This window comes from Chanodichthys erythropterus, chromosome 3, assembly GCF_024489055.1.
Source record: "Chanodichthys erythropterus isolate Z2021 chromosome 3, ASM2448905v1, whole genome shotgun sequence".
NCBI lineage: Eukaryota > Metazoa > Chordata > Actinopteri > Cypriniformes > Xenocyprididae > Chanodichthys > Chanodichthys erythropterus.
Window position 1 is genome coordinate 66,947,362 of NC_090223.1, and position 27,395 is coordinate 66,974,756.

A 27,395-nucleotide genomic window follows, 5' to 3' on the forward strand; every position below is an offset into this window, starting at 1 on the left:
TTGGGCATGGAAGTGATTTCCCAACCTTGTTGTCAGTTGTCCTGCCATCAATGGAACGGTCAAGCTTTATTTTTTTTGCTTTTGCTGAGGAGAAGTCAATCAGAGCTACTGGAGCAGCAGGAATCTGAAAATAAGTTAACACAAAGAAGATCATTAACTCCACATTTCTGTGGTCCATAACATATCTATATGCAGCTAAAGACATAACCAAAGGGGCACAATATAAACATCAAAAAAGGATAGTTCACCCAAAAATGAAAATTCTGTCATCATTTACTCACTATCATGTTGTTACAAACCCACATAAATTTCTTTGTTCTGATGAACACTAAGGAAGATGTTTAGAGAAATGTTTGTAATTAAACCGTTCATGGACCCCATTTACTTCCATAGCAGGATAAAGGAATACTATGTAAGTAAATGGGGTCCACAAACGGTTTGGTTACGAACATTTCTCAAAATGTATTCCTTTGTGTTCATCACAACAAAGAAATTTATGTGGGTTTGCAACAACATGAGAGTGAGTGATGACAGAATTTTCATTTTTGGGTGAACTATCCTTTTAATTTATTAACATCATAATTTAGCCTACTGTTAAACAGTGTCCCAAAATAACATTCTCTGTCCCACATTAGGTTTGCTGTGAACGTGTCACCTTACCTTTTTTACATGTGATGGCATGAGCCACTTGCACTGCTCTGTTGTGCAGGAAGCTGAATCTCGCATCTTTACCCCAACTTCAATGGAAAAAAGTACTGCCCCTACATGAGAACATGATTCTGATAGTCTGTGAACAGAATACAATATGACATTTTTTAAACCTCAAATGCAATCTGCACAAGTAAGTAAGGTGTGTGATCTCGTTGTAAACATCCTAGCCAACATAAATTACTTACCCTGCCATGCAATTGCAATGAGCTGCAATGACTTCTCCAGCCTCCTTCGCAATAATCCAGGTCTTCAGAGGTGTTTCGCTTGACCTCTGAGAGTGGTTTACCTTGGAACATAGACGACTGTCAGACTAACATCGTCGTTAAGATGTGTTGCATTACTGCTAGCCTCTTAGCACAAAAAAATATAAGAACAAACACTCACTCTGGCGAAGACCAAACGATGATCATCGTGGAGCCGTTTGACATCGATGTTGTGGACCCATCCGTTGACAAAAAAGTTGTATGCCTCCAGACTTTTATAGGCCTTAATTTGCTGTCTGGTGTAGTACGATGTCTGAAGGACCAGATAGTTGGTGATGTCAACAGCCTCAACTGTCGGTAAATCTTTCAGTTCTACTGAAAACTCACTCATCTTCATGAGGTACGGGTCACGTCCAACATATCTGTTAATTAACTCCTTGTATCTATGTCTTGAAACTGGATCTAAATCCGTACAATACTGACTTTCTGCAACGGTTTCCTCTATAGACGTATTCTCCATGTTTACTTCCTACCCTCCATCTGCCTTCTTCCCGCCCTCGCGCATCATCATAATCACGTGACTGAAACCCTCCAATTGTCTATGAATATGTATATTATTCTGCGGACACCACTTAGACAGCCAACCATTGAGTGATGATAACCTGCTAACTATCTCATCACTCCGACGAACAGGAAGAGGGCCAGAACAAATTACTTCTGCTGACATTGAATTTGTATAGAATCGTGTAATAGAATCGCCAATTACTAGGGCACTTTCAACAGGATTCTCAGTGGCTGCGTCACTGAGTGGGGAAAACCTGTTTGATGTTCTAATCGGAACGGAAGAGTGGCGTTTGTTCTTGCCACTATGCCGCCTCACAGTCACCCAGTTAGCCTGCTGCGTGGCTTCTACAACCGGAACCGAATGTGCAGTAGACTAGGCTAGTCGCATCCAAAGCAGTATCTAAGGCCCTTTCATTCTCACTATCCTCAATTAAAGTTTGGATGCGTGTCTCTAATTCTGAGATTCTCTCTGTCAGCCTGACAATATCCCTGCATTTTTCACATGTGTAAGTCTCACTGCTGACAGAAAGAGCTAAGCTGTACATGTTGCATTTAATAACCATGATAATCGTCGGACATGACTGACCGTGTTTTTGTAGAGTAGTCTGACTCCCCACAGTTGTTTGATGAACTTGATCGCTAACGTCGCCCGAAAAACTGCAACGCACACGGGACTCGCTGACTGTCTCGGTCGCTTGCCGGTGCCTGGGGCAAGGGTGATGTGCGGGACGCTGTACCTCACGGTGGATCTATGAGTGCCGGGCAGCAAAGTCTCCACAGCTTCCCGATCTGGCGAGGACAGATCACAATAACATACATTGGATAAATCCGCCATTAGATCGACAAGGAAGGTTAGTTTAGAGGAAAAAATAGACGGTAGCTAGCAGGCTAGCGGGCTATGGCTGACACTAGGTGATTACGCTGGTAGATTACTAGTAATAAATCGTTCCGTTTAGTAATACTATGCAATAGGTTAAGTAATCTAGTGAAAAACAAGAAAGTTATATTATGTGAATAGGAGTAAAGAGAAGGATTTTAGGATAAACTCCACGAAGCTCAGAGCGTAGGTCAGACAGCAGGCAGCAACGTTCAAATGTAACAATGACACCAGTCATTAGGGACCCGATGCTGCCAGATTAAGTGCCTACTGCTCCTTCATTCATGCGCCTTCAGTTTGTTCTACCCTGGACACAGATTTACGGTAGCATTAGCCTCCCATAATTTACTGGTAATGATGATATCAGGAGAATCCAGAGTAAATCAAATATAACATTTTATTTGTCAGGTAAAAGTGTATCATGTCAATTACACAAATAACCAATTAAAGCCAATTCAGAAATGATAAATGCATAACATCGATTACTCAAAGAAATGCATATATACACAGTGATGGGTGAATGTCTTCAGACATTCACCCATCTCTGGGGGGCCTCTCCTACAGATAATCCCCCATGACTGCTTTGCTCTTTACCTTTTATACCAGGACCAGAACAAAAGGATTGTAAATGTTTATTACACCAACACCTGTTTTGGGGGAGAGGAGAAGAGACACCACCCAAAAAGAGGACAGAATTGTCCTTAATTTTCAATCTTCTTCATAATTCTAGTAACTGCTGTGAAATTGAGACTGTTTTACCAACCGCACTGAGACTTTTAAAATGTAGCTTTCCTGTCAGTGGTTAGAGCATGGCACTAGCAATGCCAAGGTCATGGGTTCGATCCCAAGGATTGCACATACTCAGATACAAATGTATAGTATAATGCAATGTAAGTCGCTTTGGATAAAAGCGTCTGCCAAATGCATAAATGTAAATGTAAATGTAAATGTAAAATGATACCAAACATGAAAGGGAAAAACAATATATATACAAGTTACATTATACATAGAATATAAACTTTCAGTGACTTAAGGCAGGGGGAAGGAGAGTTTGTGTGTGTGTGGGGGGGGGTTTGCATACTGTAGATGTGTGGGGGCAAGGCGTTGTCCTATGCTATTCTTTTAAGATCTTCTCTGCAGATATGCTTTATTGCTTTATTGCAGGATGCTTGATCTCAGTTTTCGTTTAGCAGGAAAATCAAGCCTTACAGGTTTGCTTTACTGACACAAAGACAAAGAACATCTGACTGTACATGAATCATTAATATCAGATCAGGCATTAGAATTAACACAGTTACTGACATGTTGTTGCATTACTGTTGAGTCCAGGCACTGCACAATATTTTGTAATCCTCAATGGCATGTTTATTGCTTGGTAGCTCGATCTGGTTTAGCACCACATATGTTATCTATGTGCTAATCGGTGGGAGGGGCTAAACAGGCAGGGATGAAGTAGGAGTTGATCTTCTTCTGCAGAGGCGGTGCTTGCTGCCCTTTGACGTCATAGATCCCCACTTTGTAAATCCTGTCGTTTTCTGGGTCTGGTGTCAATTAAAGCTTTTATTGGACTAATAAGGAAGTTGTAAGGCTTGATTTTCCTGCTAAACGAAAAATGAGATCAAGCATCCTGCAATAAAGCGTATCTGGAGAGAAGATCTTAAAAGAATAGCATACGACAATGCCTTGCCCCCACACATCTGCAGTATGCAACCCCTCAATCTGCCAAAGTAACTCTTCTAAAGTGATACCGGGACTGCAGTGAAGATATAAGATAATCAGAAGAATCGAATATCTAAATTAATACATAACAAATTATTAATTTCTAATTGGAAACACAACCTAAGAGTAATAATTATTTGAAATTGGAGTCAGATTAAATGAGTGAAATTAAGTGAACATTCAGAGACGCTGAAAAGGCATACACGCGTTAACCTTCCCCCAGGCGTGTCGGAGTCCGTTTTTGGGCCGATGCGGGATTCCTTACAAAGTTTTCAGCTCTAAAACTTGCAGGATATTCTTATAGTATGATGACCTCTTATATGTCAAAAGCTCAAGGAAAATTTGATTTCTCAGTTCATGACCCCTTTAAGTAATATTCTAATTTTCTGAGATACTAATTTGGGATTTTCCTTAGTTGTCAGTTCTAATCATCAAATTTAAAAGAAATAAACATTTGAAATATATCAGTCTGTGTGTAATGAATGAATATAATATACAAGTTTCACTTTTTGAATGGAATTAGTGAAATACATCAACTTTTTGATGATATTCTAATTATATGACCAGCACCTGTAATCCTGACCACTTTCATCGTCATCATTATCATCTTCATCGGCAGCATCATCATCATCATCATCAAGCAGTGGGAGGTTCCGACCTTTGCAAATATTGTGCAAAATGCACAAGAATTTTAACAGTTCAGTCCAGAATACCTGTTATAATTGAGCTGCTGTTCCCCTTGTGGTCTTCTGTAAGGGGTGAGAAGCCAGCGTTTTAAAGGGTAACCCGAGTCACCCAGCAAATGACATCCAGGGCGAACATAATTTTGTTCCACTCTGGGAAAGAACCCGAGCATCATGTGTTGACCCTGGCCATTTTGGCACAAGATCGAGAATCTTGTAATTGGCATCAAATACAACTTGAACATTGATGCTGTGGAATCCTTTTCGATTGACGTATGTTTACTCATTTACAGTTGGAGCAATGATGCGAACCTTTGTGTCATCGATGGCTCCAACAACTCTAGGGAAGCCTGCAATCCTCATAAAATCTGCTTGCTTGTGTCATATAGTGGGGAAGTCAATGAACTGCCTTACTATGTTTGGTATGGTTAGTGCTGTAACAGTGGTATTTAAGACTCTGTTAACTGTGGACTGTGTGGCCCCAAGTCATCACTGGTGCATTGCTGCATTTTTTCAGTTGCCAAGAAATGCAGAGTCATTATTACTTTCTTTTCCGCAGTTAACCCTCTGGAGTCTGAGGCTGATTTGGGGCTTGGAGAAGTTTTTACATGCCCTGACATTTGTGCTTTTTTCAGTTATTCATAAACATATAAATGACAAAAGTGTCATTGCACTGTATTCAGCACAAACTAGGCTACAATAATATGTGAGGAACATGTATGTACATGTTTGTATTTTTGAAGGAATAATGTTTATGCGTGGTTATTGAAAAAACAAAAAACTGAAATAAGGCCAAAAAGGTATATTAAATCTGTGTTCACAAGACTTCTGGGTATTGAAGATTGTTGACTAGAGTTTTTGCTTCAAAATTATGTAAAAATTATAATGCCTACTATAATGCAAACAATTTATTGATTTAGTTTTTGTTAGACACTTTTTGTCAAGAAACACAGTATGCGAGGAGGTGTGAATCATCATGAATAATGGGTCATTTACACCTGAGAAGACAAAAGAATCGCATAAAGAACCTCTAATGGTGCTGCATAATAATGAGGCCTTTCAGTCAGGTAGGCTATCATAAACAGCAATACTGTGAAATATTATTACAATTTAAAATAATTGTATTCTATTATATTCTTTACAATATAATGTATTTCTGTGATGCAAAGTGTCTGAACAATTATGTTACCTCTATGGCATTTCATATAGGCATGCACATTTGGAGAAATATTGATGGATTCTTATATATTTATGTCAATTTTCTATACTGAGAAGTAATATTTATTGTCATCACTATGAGTGCTGGATACTGTGTTTTCAATTCATACTTGCAGCCGGAGGGCGCTCTGTACACCTTTAGGCCCCAAATTCATATAAAGAAGAAACGGAACTAGGAACTAATGGCATGTCTTCTAAAGATCGCTAACCATGGCTTTAACATCCAAATAAACACTTTTTAAGACAATAAATACACGATTGAGACGATGTATGCATGTATTGCCTCTGAATTTGCGTCTGAATAGCGCTGGCTCCGTGGGCGTGGCCGCATTAGCGGATAATGAGCTGAATCACGGACTTCTGACATGGCTCTCTTTTCATACAGATTACATAAACACAAAATGTTTGTTTTCAATTTGACTTGCACGATTTAAAACCTGACATTTCAACGTTTCTTTAGACGTAAGTGTCATTTTTTTGTCGTTAGTATTCATAAGTTACAGTTCATTTTCTGAGAACTATCAGATTGGACTTCGTTCAGAGGGAGAGGAGAGATCACGCATCATGTTAGTTTTCTTTATTTTACAAAAAGCACAACATTGTGTTTTTACTCTGAGTGTATAGTTCTATAGAATATTCTATATTTCAATTGGTATATTACTTATGTCTCTATGACAAGAAATGACAGTATTTTAAGTCTGTTTTGCTGCAATGTGAAAAAAATCCTGTAAAATGCACCGGCGCGTTTTCGGACCTCAGGGAGTTAAAGCATTGTTTCATAGAGTGGGAGAAGTTATTGAATTTCTGACTAAGTCAGTAACAAAAACAATACCTTGACGATCAATCCTGTATCATTTAATCAACTCCCTATCATCATATACTTCCAATACATTCTTTCGTTGTTGGAAAGTGTGTGGCCGCCTCCTTTCTGCTGCCATCTTGTTACTCTTAACTAGGTTAAGACACCTCTCCAGCTCTCTTAAATAATTCAGGAGCTGAGATCTAGTCTTAACACTTAGGAACCTTTATGAATCACACTTATTCTTAAGTCTAAGAATAAAAGTAAAATTGTAAAATTTTACTCCAAATGGCTTTATACATACAGGCCCTGGTCTCAAAGAAAAACTCTCAGACTCAAAGTTCCAGGTCCCAGGAGTTTACCTTTATTGACAATCAACAAAGTGCCAAAGATGCCAGCTCCACATCTGAATTTCTCTTAACTGGGGCACATTTTTTATAAATTTTTCTTATCTTGTCTCAAACAGACTAAACAACATATAAATGTCTGTCCAAAATATTTACTGGATTAAGCTCCACAGTATCCTTGTGAATTTTTTTACTGTTTGAGTTGGCTCAAACTCTCTTGAAAGTTTTCCAAGCTTTGTTTTAGAGCTGCTAACTCCTCACTTTTGTCTGCGACACGTTCGATAGGCTTTTGATTTTGACAGGTGAAGTCATGCTTTCTCTCTGCCCTGACGGCCATTTCATCTGCCTCTTTCTGCATGGTTTTAATGCTATGTATTATATTTTGTCTTTTTGCATTGACATTTGCAATTTCATGGTGCAGGTCTTTTATTTTCCTCTCATTGGCAGTTTGGTCTTTCTTTTTCTTTTCATCCTCCAAGTACTGGACATATCATCATCGTCATATTGTCCAGCCTGGAAGTGCAAGCGAAATTTTGGAATTCTGCTTTATGGTGTGTGTAACGTTTTGTACTGTGCAAGAACCTCATCACACTGAGGTGCAGTGTACTAACCAGCATTGAGCAAAACTTGCAAGAGTTTCTGAAACATTTCTCTTGAATTATCTCTATTTGCGACCATGATCACAGGGTCAAGAGAGCTCATGTGCCGCACAGCTGGGTACATTAGGGGACTTCTCTCCATCATTTTCTTCCAAGTCATGGAAAGGAAGGAGACACATTCTTTTTTTGAACAGCTGAATTTTTACAGGATGTTCCTTGAGGTTTTCAGATGCTTTTTCTAAAGCTTGCTTTGTACCAAATCCAGTGTCAAGCTGTTTGAGCGGTACATGGTTTGCTTTGTCTTGAGGATCTAATTTCAGCAGCTGGAGAGGTGTCTTTAACTTTTCCAGTTCTTCCCTTTTGATATAGCATGATAGCAAGTCTCTCATGGTTGACTGGAGCTCCTTTGCTAAAAAAGGGACCATTGGAGCATCGGTCTGAAATTTTTCCAAAAATGCAAAAAAAAAAATGGTGCTTGGCCACAAAAAGAGGGTCTGCAGTAGCCTCCTTTACTGTGCAGTATGATGCTGATTTACTTTTCATAAGTCTCCTGTGGCTGTTAATGTACGTCTGCACTACGGGAAAAATTCTGATTGCTCTCTCTGCAACTGCCAAGTCTTCTACCCATCATTGAGAACAGAACTTCAAAGGAAATGTTTTGGTCATCACAATGAAATCCTCAAGTCTGGCTGGTAAGTCATCACCAGCTGCTCGCTCTGTGTGTTTTATTGCTCCAGCCTAAGCGAGCGGTCTCGGGCACTCCTCCCGGGAAGCGGTCCTCGGAATGATTGCCTCATTCGTGGAGTGGGTGCTGGTGAATAACTCGCCATTCACCATCGGCCCTGCGGAGGACTTCGCCACCAGTCCCACTCCACTGCCAGAGACCAACCAACCACCACCAGCGAATGACACAACGGAGATGTTGTTTGAGCCCACCACTGACTGTGGAGACCGGCCACCCACAAGAGACGAGCCCGTACCAAGGATAAGGATGGAGCCTTTCATCGCTTTGGAGCCCGGACCACTGACAGTGTCTGACCATGTGCGTGAGCCAGCAACACTAGTTGTAACCGCTTCCCTTATTTGAGTTTAAGTTACATAGACTGAGGTCATAAAGCTTAAAACTAGGTACCAATATGTTGACCTTCTTTGGTTTATCAAACACAGCATTTGAAGCAGCAAAACCCAAAACTTGTAATGAATTGCACACATATTGTATTCAACACCACAATCCAGCACCAAAGACATTTACATTGCACAAAAAAAAAAATCAAATAGCCAATAGGGCTGGGCGATATGGAGCAAAAAATATATCTCTATATATTTTTCTATTTCTGGATATACAATATATATCTCGATATCTTTAAAGGAAAAATAACCCCCCAAAAACTACTGCAAAAACAAATATGCCAATGTTGCAACTGTGGACGAACCAGACAAATGAATCATTCAGATGATTCTTTCAAAACATAATTCTAATTCAGAATTGAGGTTCCGGCTCCGGCCCGTCTGCAGATAAAGCCAGGCTGATTACTTTTACGACACATGCTTCCTGATAGCAGGAGAAGCGACATACCAAAGGGTCACCCAAGAAGACAAAGCTTCTTTGATCATCAGAGCAAAGAAACAGAGAGACAATGCAGACCCTTTTGTTTCCTTACTTCACAGGAAAGCCAAAGAGACTGCTGAACAAATAATACTGCATCAAAATTGTTCCAACAATTTTAATGGACTTATCAAACATCTTTTAACTACATACATTTTGCATTTGGTTGCAATTTGCAACAGTTAGGCTTTAGAACACTCACAATTCATGCAAATATGTTAACTCTTGACTGAATGACTGAAAGTATGCCTTATTTGGACTTGATTTATTTCTTTTCATCTTTCTTAAATCATGGCCTGCATGAAATCTGTTTAAAATGTATCATATTCCAGTTAATAGCAATTATGTTAAAATGACACTCTGCTAAAGCAGAGACAGACCAGGATGTAACACTTATGTTTTATTGGGGGCAGAGAGGAAGGCCCTCTTAAACAGGACAATGGCTGATTGGCCAGGACTCCTCAGAGGTGTGACAAACAACTAAGTTTAAATGATCATATTGCAAGATAGTGAAGGGAGAGTTGGTTAGTAAACGAACTAGAGTTAGTTCTGTTCTAAAAAAATAAGCCAAGACAAGTACCAAGAACAATGGAGTAACAAGAAGAACAGACCAGCCGCTCATTCAAGCCATCCAACCTTCACTCACTTTTCTTTTCTTTTACTTAATTCTCCTTTACCGCTGAAAGTCTCGTGTTCTAAGTTTCGCCGCAAAGTTCAACCAACGACTTTTGCCGCTGCAACTCCAGCGACAAAGAGACTTCCTTTCATTGTTCCACACGGACCTGATCTGGACCAATCATCAACTTGGAAAACCCTGCACGATGAGGGAAATTCACCTTTAAGTCAACGCAAGCAAGTACCTCCAGATGAAAACTGAACTGGTGCATTTACATTAATGATTCATGGTTCGTTCGGTTCTTTGACCCTCTCTTTCAATGCAACCAGTTTCCCACTGCTGACATATTTCCCCCGAAACCGTGGGTCTATAAAGGAAGCAATGTCCAGCAAGTCACTGGTAGAGGGCTCTGGATACTTTTCATTTAAGTATGTCAGGATGGTGTGTTTGATGGACTTTGTTAGCTCACTGTCACCTTCCTCAGGAGCAAGGAGGCTGCTGTTAAAGAGGTGGAGCACAGGTCTTACATATGAAAGTGTCACATACTCCTCACCTGACAAAGTGTCAGTGAAGTCCTGCAGGGGCTTCAGTGCTCTTTGGATGGCCTCTAGCACCTCTATGTCTTGCCAGGTAAGAACCAGAGGTCTTGTTTTCTTGTCAGCAGACAGGACTTTGGCAAGAGCCCTTTCCTGCTCAAGGATGCGTTCTACCATTTGTAGACATGATCCCCATTGTGTGGTTGACTCCATACTGAGCTGATGAGCTGGTAAATTCATCTGTGCCTGCACTTCGGCCAGCTCCCTCCGCTTTTTCCAGCTGTAGGAAAATGTGCTCACAGTTCTCTTGCAAAGAGAAATGGCCCGTGTGATACGAGGGTCTTGCATTCCATGACCTGTAACACAGTAAAAGCAAAAATGAAATAAATTGTTTTTAAATGTAGTTTAATAGCTAAAGTCATGAATTATCTCTAAATTATGTCACTGTATATGTATAGTTTCTTTTTATTTGTAATAAAATTATTATTTTGACATTGTACTTTTTAATTATTCTGCAATACACCGTTTTTTTTTTTTTGTTTGTTTGTTTTTTTTTTTGGTTTTGTTAAACAGACTATTTGCCACACTCCCTTCCACCCAATCAAACATTTCACACCCAGGCAGTCCCAAGCAGACTAACCTACAAGTGCACAAAGACAGACAGACAGACACACACACACACACATACATGGACGTGAGTGTGTGCGTGTGTGTGTAAGACCAGGGCCCGTATCCCTAAAGATTCTGAGAATCCTCTCAGAGAGCTCCTAACTTAACCTAAAAATTCCTTGCCAGGAGTTTTAGCTCAGAAGTGACTCCAGAACATTTTCAGTGAACTCTGAGCAAGGAATGGATGGAAAATCCTATCTTAGTGAGGAGGTGTGGTTGACCCCGTTGCTAGGTATGAGTCATCATTTCAAAAGCCGTGATTGGTTGATCCTACAAGTTTGATGAAAATGATCTTTTGGTGATAATGAGCAAAGGATGTACCCTCAAATCAATAAACATAATTATACACTCTAATCTTATGCAGACTGTAATTGTAAATAATATTTCACATTCAAGAAAATATCTGGAAAATGAATAGTAAGCTGTAGGGGTTATAGCCTAACATTAGAATCTAAAATATGTGAAAACTTAAGCTCATTACACCATGTTCAAATAATGATTCCGGTCTTATTTGCTCAGATTAATATCCTAGCTGGCATATTTTGTACTTTCACTCCCATATGGACCCCATTGAAAACAAGATGGCCTATATCAAGGGGCTGTCCTTAATGAAGTAGAAATTACAACGTTACAACTCAGTGTGGTCTTAACGAGGGTAACACGGCTCAGCTTTTATCAATGTCTGTGATTGCTGGCTGGTCTATTTATGAAGGCTTGTTAACAAATATCCTACAAACACAGAAAATGGAGAAAAAAAGGAATCGCAAGCCGAACTGGACTGAGGAACAAGGTTTGTTGCTGGCCCAGTTGGTGAACGAACATAAAGGTATGTTACGAGGAAAATTTGGCCCGACTGTCACTAGCCAAGGCAAGAGGCGCGCCTGGGACACAATATCCCAAACAATCAATGCTTCTTTTCCACTGGTGGTGCGGACAGGCAACGATTGTGAGAAAAGGTGGTATGTGCTGCATTCCAAGGCAAAAGATGAGATTGCAGCACACAAGCGGGAATCCTCACTCACAGGTGAGCAAAATACTATAGCCTACCACATAATCTGACAATTTGCTCCTGCTGGCAAAGTTAATTTACATGCCTAAGTACTGTGTTTCTTTCTAGGGGTGGACCACCTGCAAAGCGGCTGTCCCAGGTGGCCGACACTGTCTTTCAAGTCCTGGGACACTCTGAGGTCAATGTCACCGCGCTGCCAATAGGCATTGACACGTCAATGATGCAGGCCCTTGAAATGCAGCAAAGGTAGGACACAGGGTTATTCATATCAACAGTGTTTATTCATTGCAGAAGCCATTTCATGTGTTATCCATGCTCATTGTATTAAATTAATTTAATCAAAACAATAATTAAACTAGGCCTATGTATTTCTGTAGCATGGAGCCATCACAAGAACCGGGCCCATCAAGTTTGCCGACAAGATTGCCACCTGAACCATCTGCAGCTGCTACTCAGGATAGCCCGGCGGATCAAACACCATTCCCATCCAAAGCACCTGCTCCGTCAGCATCCCTGCAGGAGAGAAGATTGCAACTCACAATTGATGTGTTTGAACAACAAAAAAAAGTCCTTTCCCTTCAGGAGGAGTACTACCGCCTTAAAATTGAACACCTAAAAAAATAAACCATTTACAGATTGTGTTCTGTGTCTTGCATTTAACAATTGCAGATGATGTGGAGTAAAACTGTGGTAGTTCTTAATACCATCACAAGTTCTCAAATGACATGGGGCTACAGCTTGCCTGAAATGTAAATTTGTAAAGTTTGCCCTGTAAGGCAGTCCACTCTGGGCTAGGTTCCCCTGTGGAATGTGAATATCTTCTTCACCACTATCCTCATCGTTGTCTTCATCCTCATCGCCATCCTCCAGAGGCTGTGCAATTTGTCTAACCTTGCAAATATTGTGTAATATTGCACAGGCTATGATGACTTTGCTGACTTTTTCAGGCCTCAGCCGCACCTCTCCGTGGAGAACATGAAAGCGCCTCTTAAGCTGGCCTATGCCACGCTCCACCACCGCTCTTGTTGTCTTGTGGGCCGTACAATAGAATACAGACCTTTAATTATTTGATGGAAATATTGCACTACTTGGATGCTAACATATTGCTTGCATTTCATTTCCATGATTTTTGTATTGTTTGGCTTACCTGTTATAGTTTAATTGGGGCCCTTGGCGTGGCTGGAGGTAAGGTGTAAGGAGCCATGGTTTGCATGGGTAGCCACTGTCCCCTAACAAGTGGCAATTAGCTGGCACATAGCGTCTCTCAAAAAGCTGTCTGATGCCACTCTCGGAGAGCATTCTCGCATCATGTGTGGAGCCTGGCCATTTAGCCACAATGTCCAAAATCGTACAGGCCGCATTGAACACTATTTGCACATTGATGCTGTGGAAATTCTTCCTGTTTACAAAGACTGCCTCGTCCTCTGATGGCGCTACATGTGTTCCATCAATTACACCTGCAACGCCAGGGAATCCTGCAATGTCCATAAATGCCCTTTTATGTGAGTGTAAAGTGCGGGCATCCAGCGGGAATGAAACAAATTGTGTCACAATATTAGGTTGTGACAAAGCTGTCAGTGTTTGGGTGATGACTCTGCTGATGGAGGATTGGGACAGACCCAAGTCATCACTGCTGCATTGTTGCATTTTCCCTGTTGCCAAATACCTCAGGGTTGTGATTACTTTCTTCTCCGGCGTAATAGTGTTGTGGCGTCGAGTTGGTGAAGTAATTGCATCTCTAAGGAGATCCACCACAAACATGATTCCTGCACGATCCAATCTGTAGCGTCTCAATTATTCCCTGTCATCCAGTGTTTGCAGGACATCTCTCCTGCCTCCTCTGTTGGCCATTTTGTGCAGCTGTGTTGCGGCAAAAATTAATTAGCTGACATCACTAGTAAGAGACAAACCTTAAGAGAATTCACTTTATAAAGATTTTATTTCTTGCAAGAAAGAGTCCACAGTCGACACAACCATACAATGTCTGCCCCGAGTGTGAACTAAGGACACAAAGGAGCCCACAAACATTTATACTCCAAATGTCTGAGCAACTCTCCTCAGTACTTTTCCATACAGGATGTAGGTAACAAACACACACACAGATGGCCTTCCCTTTTGTCTCAGACTATTTTAAATTAAAAAGCAAGAAACACAATGGTCCCCCTTCTGTCTTAGAACTTATTTAAATGATCCGACACCCTTGGTTCGGGAAAGCTCTCAGTTTGGATGTCCCATCGTTACCCCCAGACGCTTTGTCTGTTGAGCTCAGAGAGGTGTTTTGCATAGCTGAAACAGATATTGACTTCTGTGTGAACTCAAAAATAAAATCTTTTTCTGTGATTAGGAGTTCCCCTAAGCAGCTGTTGGGGAAAATTTAAGCCACTAAAAGTCCTCTTCCCTGCTCTTAGCAGATCTCGCCTTGGGAGCCCGTTTAAGCGCTAGGAATCTTGAGGAATAGCTTTTATATTAACTGGGATTTCCGTGTCACTTTTAGGGGAAATACTAAGAAAACATCATGACTCGGAGAATTTTCTTAGAATTTGGCCGCTAGGAGCCACTTTTTGCACAAAAATTCTTTAGGGATACGGGCCCAGGTATATTGCACTCACCAATCGCCAAATATAGTCTGTGACCAAAACATTGCATCCTCTGCCAGTTGTTGTTTTGGACTGCGCAGACGATATTTGCTCCATTGTCAGTGGTAATGGCCACAGGTCCATTTGGATTTAACATCCAGGTTGTTGTTACATCTCTGAGGGCCTCTGCGATATTTTCACCCGTTTGATCTTGTGGGAAATAAGTAGTTTGAAGACATGCACTTTTAATCTTCCAGTCCAAAATATAATACATGGTGACGCACATATAGGGCTCGTATGTCCTGCTGCTCCACATGTCTGTAGTCATGGCATAGTAAGTAACCTTCTCCAAATCAGCAGCAAGCCGATCTCTCTCCGTAGTGTACAGTCGCGGAAGTTCTTGTCTCGCAAAGTAATGCCGACTAGGTAAACCGTATCTTGGATCAAGTGTTTTTAGCATGCGTATAAAGCCACGTTGTTCAACGACAGAAATGGGTGCCATGTCCACCGCTATATGAAATGTAACGGACTCTGTGATACTACACCACCTTGCGCTCTTTTTTTCATAGTCTACACTCTGCGTTAAAGATTTTTGGAGTGTTATCTGTGCAGTGTTTGTAGTGTGTGGAGTGTTGCCAGACCTAGTGGGTTTAATGGCCGGGATCCTTAGTCTGATGCACTCCTCATATGCGAGCTGTGCCTTGTCTGTAAATGGTGGAAAAGGTTTGTGGTGGTAGAAGCTTTGGTTGGCACCAACTTTCGGCATTCACGGCAGTAGACATCTGTCTGCTGTTCGTCCGATGCCTTAAAACCGAAGTATCTCCATATAATGGAGCCAGTTGTCCTTTTTTTTGAAACGAGTTCTGTATCATCTGGGCTGGTTGCAGACGCTGCCATGTTCAATGAGACAACACGCAAGGGGAGGGGAAACAAAAGCAAGGAGGCGGGGCGAGCGTGCGGGCGCGAGCACAGCACAGAGAAGGCAAACAAGCAAAGTGGCGTAATCAGAATTAAATATAAACCATATATCGATATATACGATATGTCAAAATCCATATTGTGTCTAAAAAATATCTCAACATATCTTAAATATCGAGATATCGCCCACCCCTAATAGCCAATATGAAAAAGAGGTAAAAAAAAACATAATGAAGAAATGTTCAACGGTAGGTAGTATGGACCAGGGGCCGTATTCACAAAACATTTTATCTTACCACTAAGAGTTCTCCTAAATAGCAGTAAAAGTTTTTAGTAAAGAGTTTTCTCTTAAAACCTATTCACAAACTTTTACTAAGGAATAGACTGAAGTCTTAAGCTAAGAGTAAGGGCGGGGTTGACCATATTAAAATAAAGGTTTTAAAATACAAATGTTGCACTATTCAAATAAATATTTTTTTAATAAAAATGTTGCCATAGTCAAAATAAAATGTTGCCATATTGTTGCCATAAAGGTTTTAAAATGTAGGCTAAGTGTCACTAATTAAACTAATTGTCCACCTCTTGGATGTCTTCATCTCAAGATATTGTAGAATTCAAGCGACAAATTATGTTTTATAAACAAAATTTGGGAGAAACACATTCAAACAGTTTTTCTAATCAGCTCGAGAGGAGGAAAATATACACAAAAGAGAGCCGACTTGCCTATGGTTACTTCGACAGTTTTCTGCATCCCTCCGCCACCCCACTCTTCACTCTCGGCTGGGATACGGAGACAAGCTCGGAGCCCTCAATCCCCTTGGACAGCACACCAAATACGCTTATGTATATATATATTCAAACTGTATATATTATATATATATTATGTATACTCTATTCAAACATTTGTAAGTGTGAACTCATGAAAACCATTGCCACAGGTAATCAGACAATATTTATTTATTTGTTAAAGTTTTTTTTTTGAGTCTCATTGTAGATTCAAATCTGTAAATAAAAATGTATTGCATTTATGAAGAAAAGGTTCAGCACCCAAGGCTCTGTCACTATTGTCTCAATGGTGTTCAGTGTCTTTGGGTGGATTAGGACTGTTTGTGATTTGGTCTTAGTGACTTAGAAGTCCTCTTGACTACTCCTAACGTTTCACAGACTTAGGAGCTAGTTTTAGCGCTAACATGCTTTGTGAAATAATCTAAGAGCAAAAATGTAGGACTCCTAAAATTAGGACTGACATGCCCATTATTTTTAAGAGTTTCTCCTAAATTGGCAAGTTAGGAGCTACTTTTAGCCTTAATATGTCTTGTGAATACGGCCCCAGAAATAAAAATGGTACTGGTAATGAAGCCAATGATGTTTGGTAATGGCTGAAATCGTAATGTCCATGCAAAAGTCATCTCTTTCAGAAAGAAATGTTCAATTTATTCCAAAGTTGACAGAAGCAAATCAAACTTGATGCAAAACCGAATCATCCTCTTTTCCGCATATAAAAGCCATCGGTTCTTGTGTTTGTGTAAATCGCCCCAAGTGTTCATAAGTCCAACGACCAACCAAGTGGGCAGTGGAAACAAACCTTTTCACCTACTTTCTTCATAAGAAAGCAAGCATAAAAATAAAGGTCCATCTAAACAAAAGACACATTCACAATTAGCATCTCGGTGATCAATACATACACCATACAATTACACATTAAATTACACATTAAATTCAAATCACCAAAAACATACAATGCATGAAAACGCAACCCTACTTACTGATTGACCAAAAGGAAACAAATTCCTCAATCATAGGACCTCAGGAAGAAAGCTTAAACAGCACAAAGAAGCCATTGCTTCCTCCATCCCAATGCTTGCCTACTTCCTCAGGTATAGTACCTGGCTAAATACCCATCTAAAAAAATAGTTAGTGCCCCCTAATGGCGTGGAAAACAACAACATTTAAAGGTAACAGTGTTAGAGTTGTTACACAGTCGTTGCTGAAGGAGTGATTGTGGAGCTCGAGGGCTGGGGGGCAAGCCCCACCCACACCACCACCGCTGTTGATGTGAGTTTGTTGAGCTCTGGCCATTATTTAGAAGAACTGAAGGATTTGTTTAAGGGTGATTGTGGCAAGGGGGGCATGGTTTGGCAAAGTCTGCAGCGGGAGAGAGATGCGGGAGACGTGCGGTGAGTGAGAGGATTAGATTTACTCTTCCTTCCTTACAACGAACATTGCTACAGTGATCTAACTATTTTGGAGAGGTTATTCCCAACTCCCCTGTATCTCCAGTGTCCCTTGTGTTTCCTGAGATCCCGCCCAGCCTCCCTCTCCCACCTCCTCGTCCAACCAGTTCCTCAGCCCCACCATCGCTGCTGTCCTTCAGCCCTTCGTCTTCATTATGCCAGATGCCTACTGTCTTCAGTCCACCAGCTCCATCTCACACAGAGTGTCCCCTGTCTCCACCTCAAGACCTGTGCCCCATCATAAAGAGGAAGATGCGACAAAGAAGACCTAAGACAGTTGAGCAACTAGAAGCCTATATTAGACAAGAATGGGACAACGTTCCTATTCCTAAACTTGAGCAACTTGTCTCCTCAGTCCCCAGACGTTTGCAGACTGTTATAAAAAGAAGAGGGGATGCCACACAGTGGTAAACATGGCCTTGTCCCAACTTTTTTGAGATGTGTTGATGCCATGAAATTTAAAATCAACTTATTTTTCCTTTAAAATAATATATTTACTCAGTTAACATTTGATATTTCATCTGTTCTGAATAAAACATTGAAATTTTAAACTTCCACATCATTGCATTCTGTTTTTATTCACAATTTGTACAGTGTCCCAACTTTTTTGGAATCGGGTTTGTATATAATATATATTTTATGTAATACGTTGCCTTAATCAAAATGTTCATGAACTTCAGCATTGTGTGATACTATTTTAAAGTGATTTCCATCATTTTTACAGATAATAAATTGTATTTACCTGTGAAAACAAACCTGGAAAGAGACATGAGGCTTTGAGGAGAAAAACGAGAGATTCTTCTGCATTCCAGTGAATTATTAATGGGATATATCGTAAATTATATTGGGAGAACAGACCACAAATGTGCAGTATATATGCAAAGGGACAAAATAAAATAATCACAAGGATAGAAGGCAGTGACTGAAAAGAGCTCTTGCCATAGATATTCTTGTTATAACATGTTACTTTAAAATACCAAGTGTTACGTTATCCTCATGATGTCTGACAATAAAACATGAAAGAAAAATTGACAGCTCACTCAGTCAAACTGACGGATAAGCTTTATTTGTAGGGAAACCTTATGATTTGAAACGATTCGTTTGTCTTTTTAAATGGAAGTTCCCCAAACCGGAAGTGCAACCCATAATTCGAAATGGGTTGGGCTAGTCATCCTGTTGATATGGCGGATAAATGATGTCGGATTCATATTCTCTATAATATATATATATATATGACTTTGAACTTTAATGTGTTTCAATTCGGACACTTGAATGAACTCTGCTTTATGAACTCATACAACCTTTTTACCATGTTTGTTTGTATCATATTTGTCACTGTTTTAATTTTAATACAAAGATTATCTGGTAAAAGTAATTATTTTGGGACTTTTATTGTGGAGTGACGACATGACATCATAAGACTGCGCCGCAATCCTGCATCTGCTGTGATTCTGCTGAAGAAAGGTTTGTTTTAAAAATGTAATCTGTTTAAATAGAAACAGTTAAATGATTAATAGTTGTGTGTTTTGTTTTAAACAAGCGATGTGAAATGAGTTTATTTACTATTTATTGTAACATTGTGATTCTTTATCTCTGGCGAGTAATAATGGAGAAACTGAACTTTTCAACTCCGAGTCAATTGAATCAAACACTGAGAAATGATTCAGTGAATCACGACACGTGCTGCTCAAACAGAGAACAACAAACACTAACAAACTAACTAATCATGTTTTCATCAGTCATGAATACCTAAATATGAAGTCTATTAATTTACAGCGTTAGTTTTTAGTGTGTTTTTTTTTTGTCTAACTGGGTCATTAGACCAATAGGCCTAACTGTTAATTATTCTCTTCTTAACCCTAAAACTGGCAGCGTATCCTGTGGGATACAAACATTTGAGAGGCTGTGGAGCGAGTCAGGGAAAGTTTAGGTCTCATTTTTTGGTTTCATGTTGAAAGGGTGTTTGTTGTGAATATTAAGATATATTGACTTTGTTCATACATTTTTTGTTTACCTTACAGGCAGCATTTAAAAACAGTGTGATCCCCTGTAGTGGGAAATCTACTCACCTTCTGATAAAAGTTTACATATTTCACATATTTACGTTACATAGTACATTTAGCGTTAGCTTATTACGTTTATGTTGAAATTTTATGAATTTAATATATACATTCATAATCTGCCTGTAAATGTTTGCATCCCACAGGATACGTTGCCAGTTTTGGGGTATAAATCAGCTGAAAACATAATGCTTGTTTGGCAATGCGTATTACAACATTATAGCCAGATTTTTAAAACATTTATTCTCTCATAACTTTAAGCAAACATTCTTTGTAAAATTCTGTTGAACAATAAAAATAAGGCCTATTTGTGAAGGTATATTAGCCTACTTTATCATAATTCATAAGCAAATTTCTAGGGTCTATAATTGATCAATATCGCCAAAACTTTGCTGAAAAACCTGTCGTACACAATCTACTTCATGCCTTCTGTCCTCTGATTGGTAGTTCATAATTTTTTTCAAGTAACCTCCTTTTTACTCATAAATCTTTAATATTTTGTATAAAGTAAATGTAAGATAAACATTTTCTGGAATGAAGCAACTTGGCTTCACTTGATTTTTCATGCCTCTTTTTTTATGTTAAAAATAAAAATATATATTTTACATTGTTTTCACGTTAATGTAAATATCAAATATGACACAACAGGCTTTTGGGGAACATTTGTTTGTCCATCTCTCAATTATCATTGATTTGCATATGTATCTATCCCGGTGTTATAAAAATCATTATGTCTACACCTATGGAGAGTCCCCACAAAGATAGCGATCCAGGTGTGTGTGTGTGTGTGTGTGTATCATACAAAAAAAAAAAAAATACAAACTTGTGTATAAATATATGTGCATGTTTTTTTGTTGTGTTGTTGTTGTTGTTGAGCACCATATTTATACATCATGCTTTTATAGCTCATAGGCCTATATGCATTTTTTTTGCAAATCAATGATAATTGGGAGATGGACAAATAAATGTTCCCCAAAAGCCTGTTGTGTCATATTTGGCATTTACATTAACATGTAACAATGTAAAAAGTAGTTTATTGGTATTTAAAATAGTAATTTTTAACATTAAAAAATGGTTTATGAATATCAATAATCAAATTGCTTCAGTACAGTAAATTTTTGTCTTACATTTACTTTATATGAACTATCGATCAGAGTACAGAAGGCATGAAGGAGACTGTGTATGACAAGGTTTTCAGCAAAGTTTTGTTCATATTGATAATTTTGTGCATTAAATATGATACAGTAGATAAATATATTAATAAATAGGCATTATACTTATTGTTCAACAGAATTTTAAGAAGAATGTTTGCTTTAAGTTATTAGAAAATAAATGTTTTAAAATTTGCATTACCAAATAAGCATTATTTTTTCAATTAATTTATACTGCCAAAGGGGTGACGTATCCTGGAGATACGAATATTAAAATAAACAAATAAACGTCTTTTTTTTAAAAAAAGAAATCATGGAAATGTGTTATTTATGACCTAATTAGATGGAAAATAGCAATTAATTATTTTTTTCTGATTTCTCTTTGCCCTTTTAGGGGCTAGTATGAAATTTATCTTTCTTGCATTAACCTAAATGAGTTTTCAATATAAATCTATTTGGAAATATTGTTTATCACTTATTCATAAATATTGTTTATCACTTATTTTTCATCCGAATATGTTACAAAGAATGTTTATTATACGTTATTAGAGATTAAAATGTTTTCAAGTAGTTTAAAATGTTGTAAAAGGCATTGCCAAACAAGAATTCTGTTTTCAGCTGATTTATACTCCTAAACTGGCAACGTATCCTGTGGGATACAAACATTAAAATCTAAATTAAAATTAAGTTGTATTATTTGTGTCCCAGTAAGATGGAAAATAGCAATAAATTAATTTTCTGATGTCTCTTTATGGTCCTGCCATTTTTAGGGTTAAAGATGGTGTTTAAAAAAGAGGAGGAGAGTGAAGATATGAAGATGGTGTTTAAACAAGAGGAGGAGAGTGAAGATATGAAGATGGAGTTTATTAAAGAGGAAAAGAGTGAAGATATGAAGATGGAGTTTATTAAAGAGGAGAAGAGTGAAGATATAAAGATTGAGTTTATTAAAGAGGAAAAGAGTGAAGATATAAAGATTGAGTTTATTAAAGAGGAGGAGAGTGAAGATATAAAGATTGAGCTTATTAAAGAGGAGACTGAAGACATGAAGATTGAAGAAACATTCAGTGTGAAACATGAAGATACTGAGGAACAAACAGGTTGGTTTTATTCTCAAAGCTGAATTTGATCATTATTAAAATGTCCAGCTCTACAGAAATAGAGAATATACAGATGTATAATCTTACAGAAAAGTGTCCCAATTCACTCAGTCGGTTCATTCACTTCTTCAAGTGGACTTACTGTAGAGTTAGGGTTTGGTTACTTGTAATTAAGCATTATTAACTCATTACTATAGTGAGTAAATGTAGTAATGTGTTACAACATCACTTTAAAATTCAGTGTTTCCATTAAATCTGATCCTGGACCACAAAACCGTCATAAGTTGCACAGGTATATTTGTATATTTGGGGGGCACCACTACTATTTTAATTATGAAAAAAGTAATATATAGACGTTAAGCAAACACTAATTAATTTAAAGCTAAACTGAAACAGAAACTGGTGTTACAGCCTATAATTTGGCACAAATCCAAATGTTTCCATATTCACGATTTGAAGGCTAAACTATATTATTTAAGCACTTTCATTGTACACATACTACTATAACTTTTTATATATTTGGTTGAATGTATGCTATTTTTACAATTAACAGGCTGCGATGTCAAGTTACTAAAACTGATATATGTTGTGTGTACGCGAGGCGCCGGCGCGATCACTTGAATTTTCTTATAAAAGCGGAAACAACTCTAAAATAGGCTACTCAGACATTTATGGTCACAGAGATGTAACACCATTCGAATCTGTGAAGGGTTAAAGGCACAATATGTAATATTTTTGCAGTAAAATATCCAAAAACCACTAGGCCAGTGTTATATATTTTGTTCATTTGAGAACTTACAATATCCCAAATGTTTCCAACTATTTGTAAATCGTGAGAAAATTGCAATTTTACCCAAGGCTCCGGGACGTGTGAGGAGTCGCCTGTCAATGGCGTCATACCCGCGTTACCCTCGGTTTCCGGTTTATTTTGAAGAAACCATGGAAACACCAAAGATGCTTTAATATATTACATGTTTTAATAGACAAGGGAACAACTGTTTTGAAATATTTATAGAAGGAAAACTAATTGTTGTTATATAGCTCAACACGTTTAGTCTTATTGTTGAAATCTAATTTTCTCATGCTTTACCATGCCTCAGAGAAAAACACTATTTTGTGAAGTAGCTAACATAACATAATCAGATGCAGCTTTATTTTTAGTAACAGTAATACAGCATTTTCTCCATCATACAATACGTTTTAAAATTAATTGCATGTCATTTATCAACACGATCATCCAGCATTTAATATGATATTGTAAAATGGATCTATCTTACTGCAGTGTGTAACAGTGTCTCACAGCAGCCGCCGAGCGAACACACAGAGTAACGTTATAACATCATTTCCAACACTCTCAAATGTCTCTAATATGATAAACAGAGCTGTGTTACCACATACCAAAGAGTATATTCTTGGCTCATACTCATGACCAGAAAAGCGGGTTAATTACTATTAGCAGATAATTACTATTATCTTCTTTTTTTTTTTTACATAAACACTGAATGACAAACAATATCTTAAGCACCACCACCAGTTCTGCTTAGTTAAAATGACAAATATGCATTCATGGTTACCAAGTTTTAGTTCTTGTTAATAAAGTTGCTAGACAGATTCTGCCAGTGTTGGTTCAGTGTAAACAATGATGTACATCTGAGTCCTTAATATGGAGGGAAGTTAGCAAGGGAAGGGCATAACAATCCAAACTTGAGCACAGCCCTGGAGAACCTCAACAGGACACTTTGTAGATGTATTTGAAATATCCATCAGTCTCAGATCAGGTATGCCTAATCCTGCTCCTGGAGATCTACATACATGCAGAGTTCAGATCCAACCCTGATCGATCACACCTGCCCCTGAAGATCTTAGTTCACTGCTTCAGGTGTGTTTGATCAGGGTTGGATCTGAACTCTGCTGGAAATGTAGATCCAAAGCCACTGGAAGGCAAGCCTGCAACCTTTAGCCAAAAAAAACATAACTGCTAATGCTAATGCTCCGCCCCTGGCGGTATGCATGAAGAAGACCAGAGGCTGTTTTTTGAATGGATGTCAATGGATGAGAGGCTTCACTATGCTACTTAAACAGCTTTTGTGGGGAAATAGCTAATCATTTTAATTAATTGACAGCCTGTTTGCTAATCTTCAGCATGTTTTACACTAAACAATACTTTAGAATTGACGCGTTGTTACATTTTCGAAAAGGTGCGCGTCAGGCTACATCGTAGGCTACGTGTGGCACTCACAGCCTACGCCGTACCTACGGCGTACACACAACGCAGAAGTATAAATCAGCCTCAAGTCTTCAGGAATGCTTGAAAATTACAGGCGGGTGTATTTGATTAGGGATGAAACTTAACTCTGCCAGGACCAAAGCTGCCCATCCCTGATCCATAAGATAGAATAGGGAATAGATCAAACATGTTGTTGGTTTTGATGCTTTAAATGTCTAAATTGTTTTTTTTGTCTATTTTTGCTCTAGACCTAATGGCACTGAGAGAGATGACTCATGAACTTAATGAAAGTGAAGATAATTTAATGACTGGAGAAAAATCAACAAAGGTTTCCTTACAAAAAGGAGCTCAAAGTTATTTAACCTGCCAACAGTGTGGAAAGACTTTTGATCAACATAGAAACCTTCAAGTCCACTTGAGAGTTCACACTAGAGAGAGAGCCTTCACTTGCCAACAGTGTGAAAAGAGTTTCATACATAAAAAACACCTTAAAGTTCACATGAGAACTCACACTGGAGAGAAACCTTTCACCTGCCAGCAGTGTGGAAAGAGTTTCAGTCGAAAAGAAAACCTTAAGGGCCACATGATGATTCACACTGGAGAAAAGCCTCACACCTGCACTCTGTGCGGGAATGGCTTCACACGGGAACGAAGCCTCAGGCAACACATGAGAACTCACACTGGAGAAAGCCCGTTCACCTGCCAACAGTGTGGAAAGAGTTTCATTAGAAATGAAAACCTTAAAGTCCACATGAGAATTCACACTGGAGAAAAGCCTTTCACCTGCCAACAGTGTGGAAAGAGTTTCAGTCAAAAAGGAAACCTTAAAGACCATATGACAATTCACACTGGAGAAAAGCCTCAAGCTTTGTTCAAATATTCACTAAAATCGAAATAAAATTGAACAGCTCAATATTGCAATAAATCAAGGTTGACACAACAACCTCTAAAAGTGTGAAACTCTTGCAGTTCACAAAGATTACGCTACATCCTATGCCTTCTCTATAGGTTGTACGCACATGACGTCATTGCTGCACGTAAAAAATGCGGCAGGAGAGCAAGGAGTAATTTACTATATAGGAATCTTATTACGAACTCAAAATTCCTATTTTTTGCATCGTTTAGGGTTGATCAAATCTATCAAACTGAGAAACCACAATGAGCTTTTATCTTTTACGTAACTTGTATCTTTTTTTAACTTTAAAAGTTGTCACCTTTTTATAGCATTTTGTGTCTGCTTATACTGAAATGGACCTGCTTACCTTATTTGTTTTTGACTTGGTTAAATATTAACATTCTTCATGGTATTGTTTGCAGGAAAGAGAGGATATTTATCCCATTGAATGATAATTTGTTTTTTTTACTTCAGTTTTGTAGAATTCCGTTTACAATGTCAATCTGGTTACCATGAGAACAGTGTCACACGCTGCTACGTCACCCATCATGTGATAGAAAATGTCCAAATAAATGTGTTCAACAAACTGACAGAAGTCGAACCATTTCTTTGTTGGTAGGGTGTAAATATTCACTTTCCCATATTGCCATGAAGGATAATTAGATGGGCATTCAGCGGACAGACACCAACATATTATTGTTTTGGTATTTATTTCAACAAATGGCAACCAAAATCAAACCCATAGAAGCTTGTGAACAGTGGCTGATCGATTTGTTATTTTTATGTCGATTTGTTACACGCATAATGCGTGGTAAAATGCATATATCAGAGAGTAATCAAAATGGCTCGGTGAATTTATGACTCTGGTTAATCTGTATTTTTTAGAATAGGGTTCACGTTTTTTCCACGATTCAAAAAGCAAATTACACAATCAAACAAAATAATATGTAGGCCATTCAAGGGGGCGCTGTCGAGCCCCTCTGCCACGCCTGGGTCCCATCCTTTGTGGCATCCTAATGGCCACAGATTCCAATGTGTTTGCCAATTTTCAAGAGTTTTTGAGCATGTTAAGGCCCCCAAAAAGCCCCGGATGACGGAAAAAAAAAAATCCTTAGTAAAACAAAAGGGCTCTGCGCCTGAGTGGCTTGGGCCCTAAATATCTGACTTCCTGTTCGGTTTGAGCTTTCGATCCAAGAGACTTTTTTGTAGGTATCGGGCTGTTAAATGTGTGTACCGAATTGGTTTATTTCCACATTAAACATGGATTTTAGGTTGATCTATTTTTGGAGTTTCCAATGATAAAATGCTGTTTTGAAGTGATTCAATGGCTGCATCCAAAAACCTAGGTGGCTGTCTTGCTGCCTCGCTGCCTTATAAGAGAATGACTTGTACGGCAGCGTTTTTGTACATGAAGGCACCTCATGAAACTGATTTCAGACAGACTTTTGAGGCAGCGTAACAGTTTAATGATCTACAGCAAACTAGCACAAGCTTTGGTGAGAACTAAACAAATATTGAATTACTACAGTAGTAATTTCTCAATAGAAATGATATCCAAATTGAAATATGTTGGTTAAAATCTTACATTTATACTGGGTCTGTCAACGTTAATGCATTAATGCATGCGATTAATACAAAATCCTTAACGTGTTCAAATAATTTAACCAGATTTAACGCAAATATATAAATTACTGAACGCAGTTGATGATATTGAGGGTCGTGAGTTTAGCATCTAAAATGGCGCAAGCACAAGTAACTCTGGTTGGGGGAAATTTCACATTTAAAAGAAAATTAGATGGCACTCTGGATAAACACAAAGTTATGTGCATACATTGTAACAAAGAACTGTCCTACCATGAAAGCTCATTGAGTTTAAAATATAATTTAAATGCAAAGCACATCGCAGGTTCTACTAGCAAATTGATGAGACAAGTCGAGTCGTGAGCAACAACAAACACTGGATCAGTGTATACGGTGTGTGAGTAGACATTTGTCAGCCAGGCTTACTACTTCCATAGCAAAGTGGAATGCCAAAGACTGCCGTCCAGTCAACATAGTTGCTGACCAGGGCCTGAAAGAAG

At 38.6% G+C, this 27,395-nt stretch overlaps 2 protein-coding genes across 2 annotated transcripts in view; one reads left to right on the forward strand and one right to left on the reverse strand.

Annotated features, from left to right (window-relative positions):
• The window catches only part of LOC137005952 (gastrula zinc finger protein XlCGF57.1-like), a 779,808-nt gene that overhangs the window by 85,073 nt on the left and 667,340 nt on the right, over window positions 1-27,395 (reverse strand). The window lies entirely within an intron of this gene.
• LOC137007066 (gastrula zinc finger protein XlCGF7.1-like) lies at window positions 19,307-26,282 on the forward strand. The gene is made up of 3 exons (XM_067368359.1): window positions 19,307-19,348; window positions 21,866-22,192; window positions 24,668-26,282. The coding sequence occupies exons 2-3, from the start codon at window positions 21,874-21,876 to the stop codon at window positions 25,315-25,317; spliced, it is 969 nt and encodes a 322-aa protein (XP_067224460.1). The 5' UTR covers window positions 19,307-19,348; window positions 21,866-21,873; the 3' UTR covers window positions 25,318-26,282.

Coding starts and splice junctions, on each gene's coding strand:
- LOC137007066 (XM_067368359.1), top strand. CDS start 21,874: ATGGTGTTTAAAAAAGAGGAGGAGAGTGAAGATATGAAGATGGTGTTT. Junction 22,193..24,667: donor AGATACTGAGGAACAAACAG/GTTGGTTTTATT, acceptor TTTTTGCTCTAG/ACCTAATGGCACTGAGAGAG.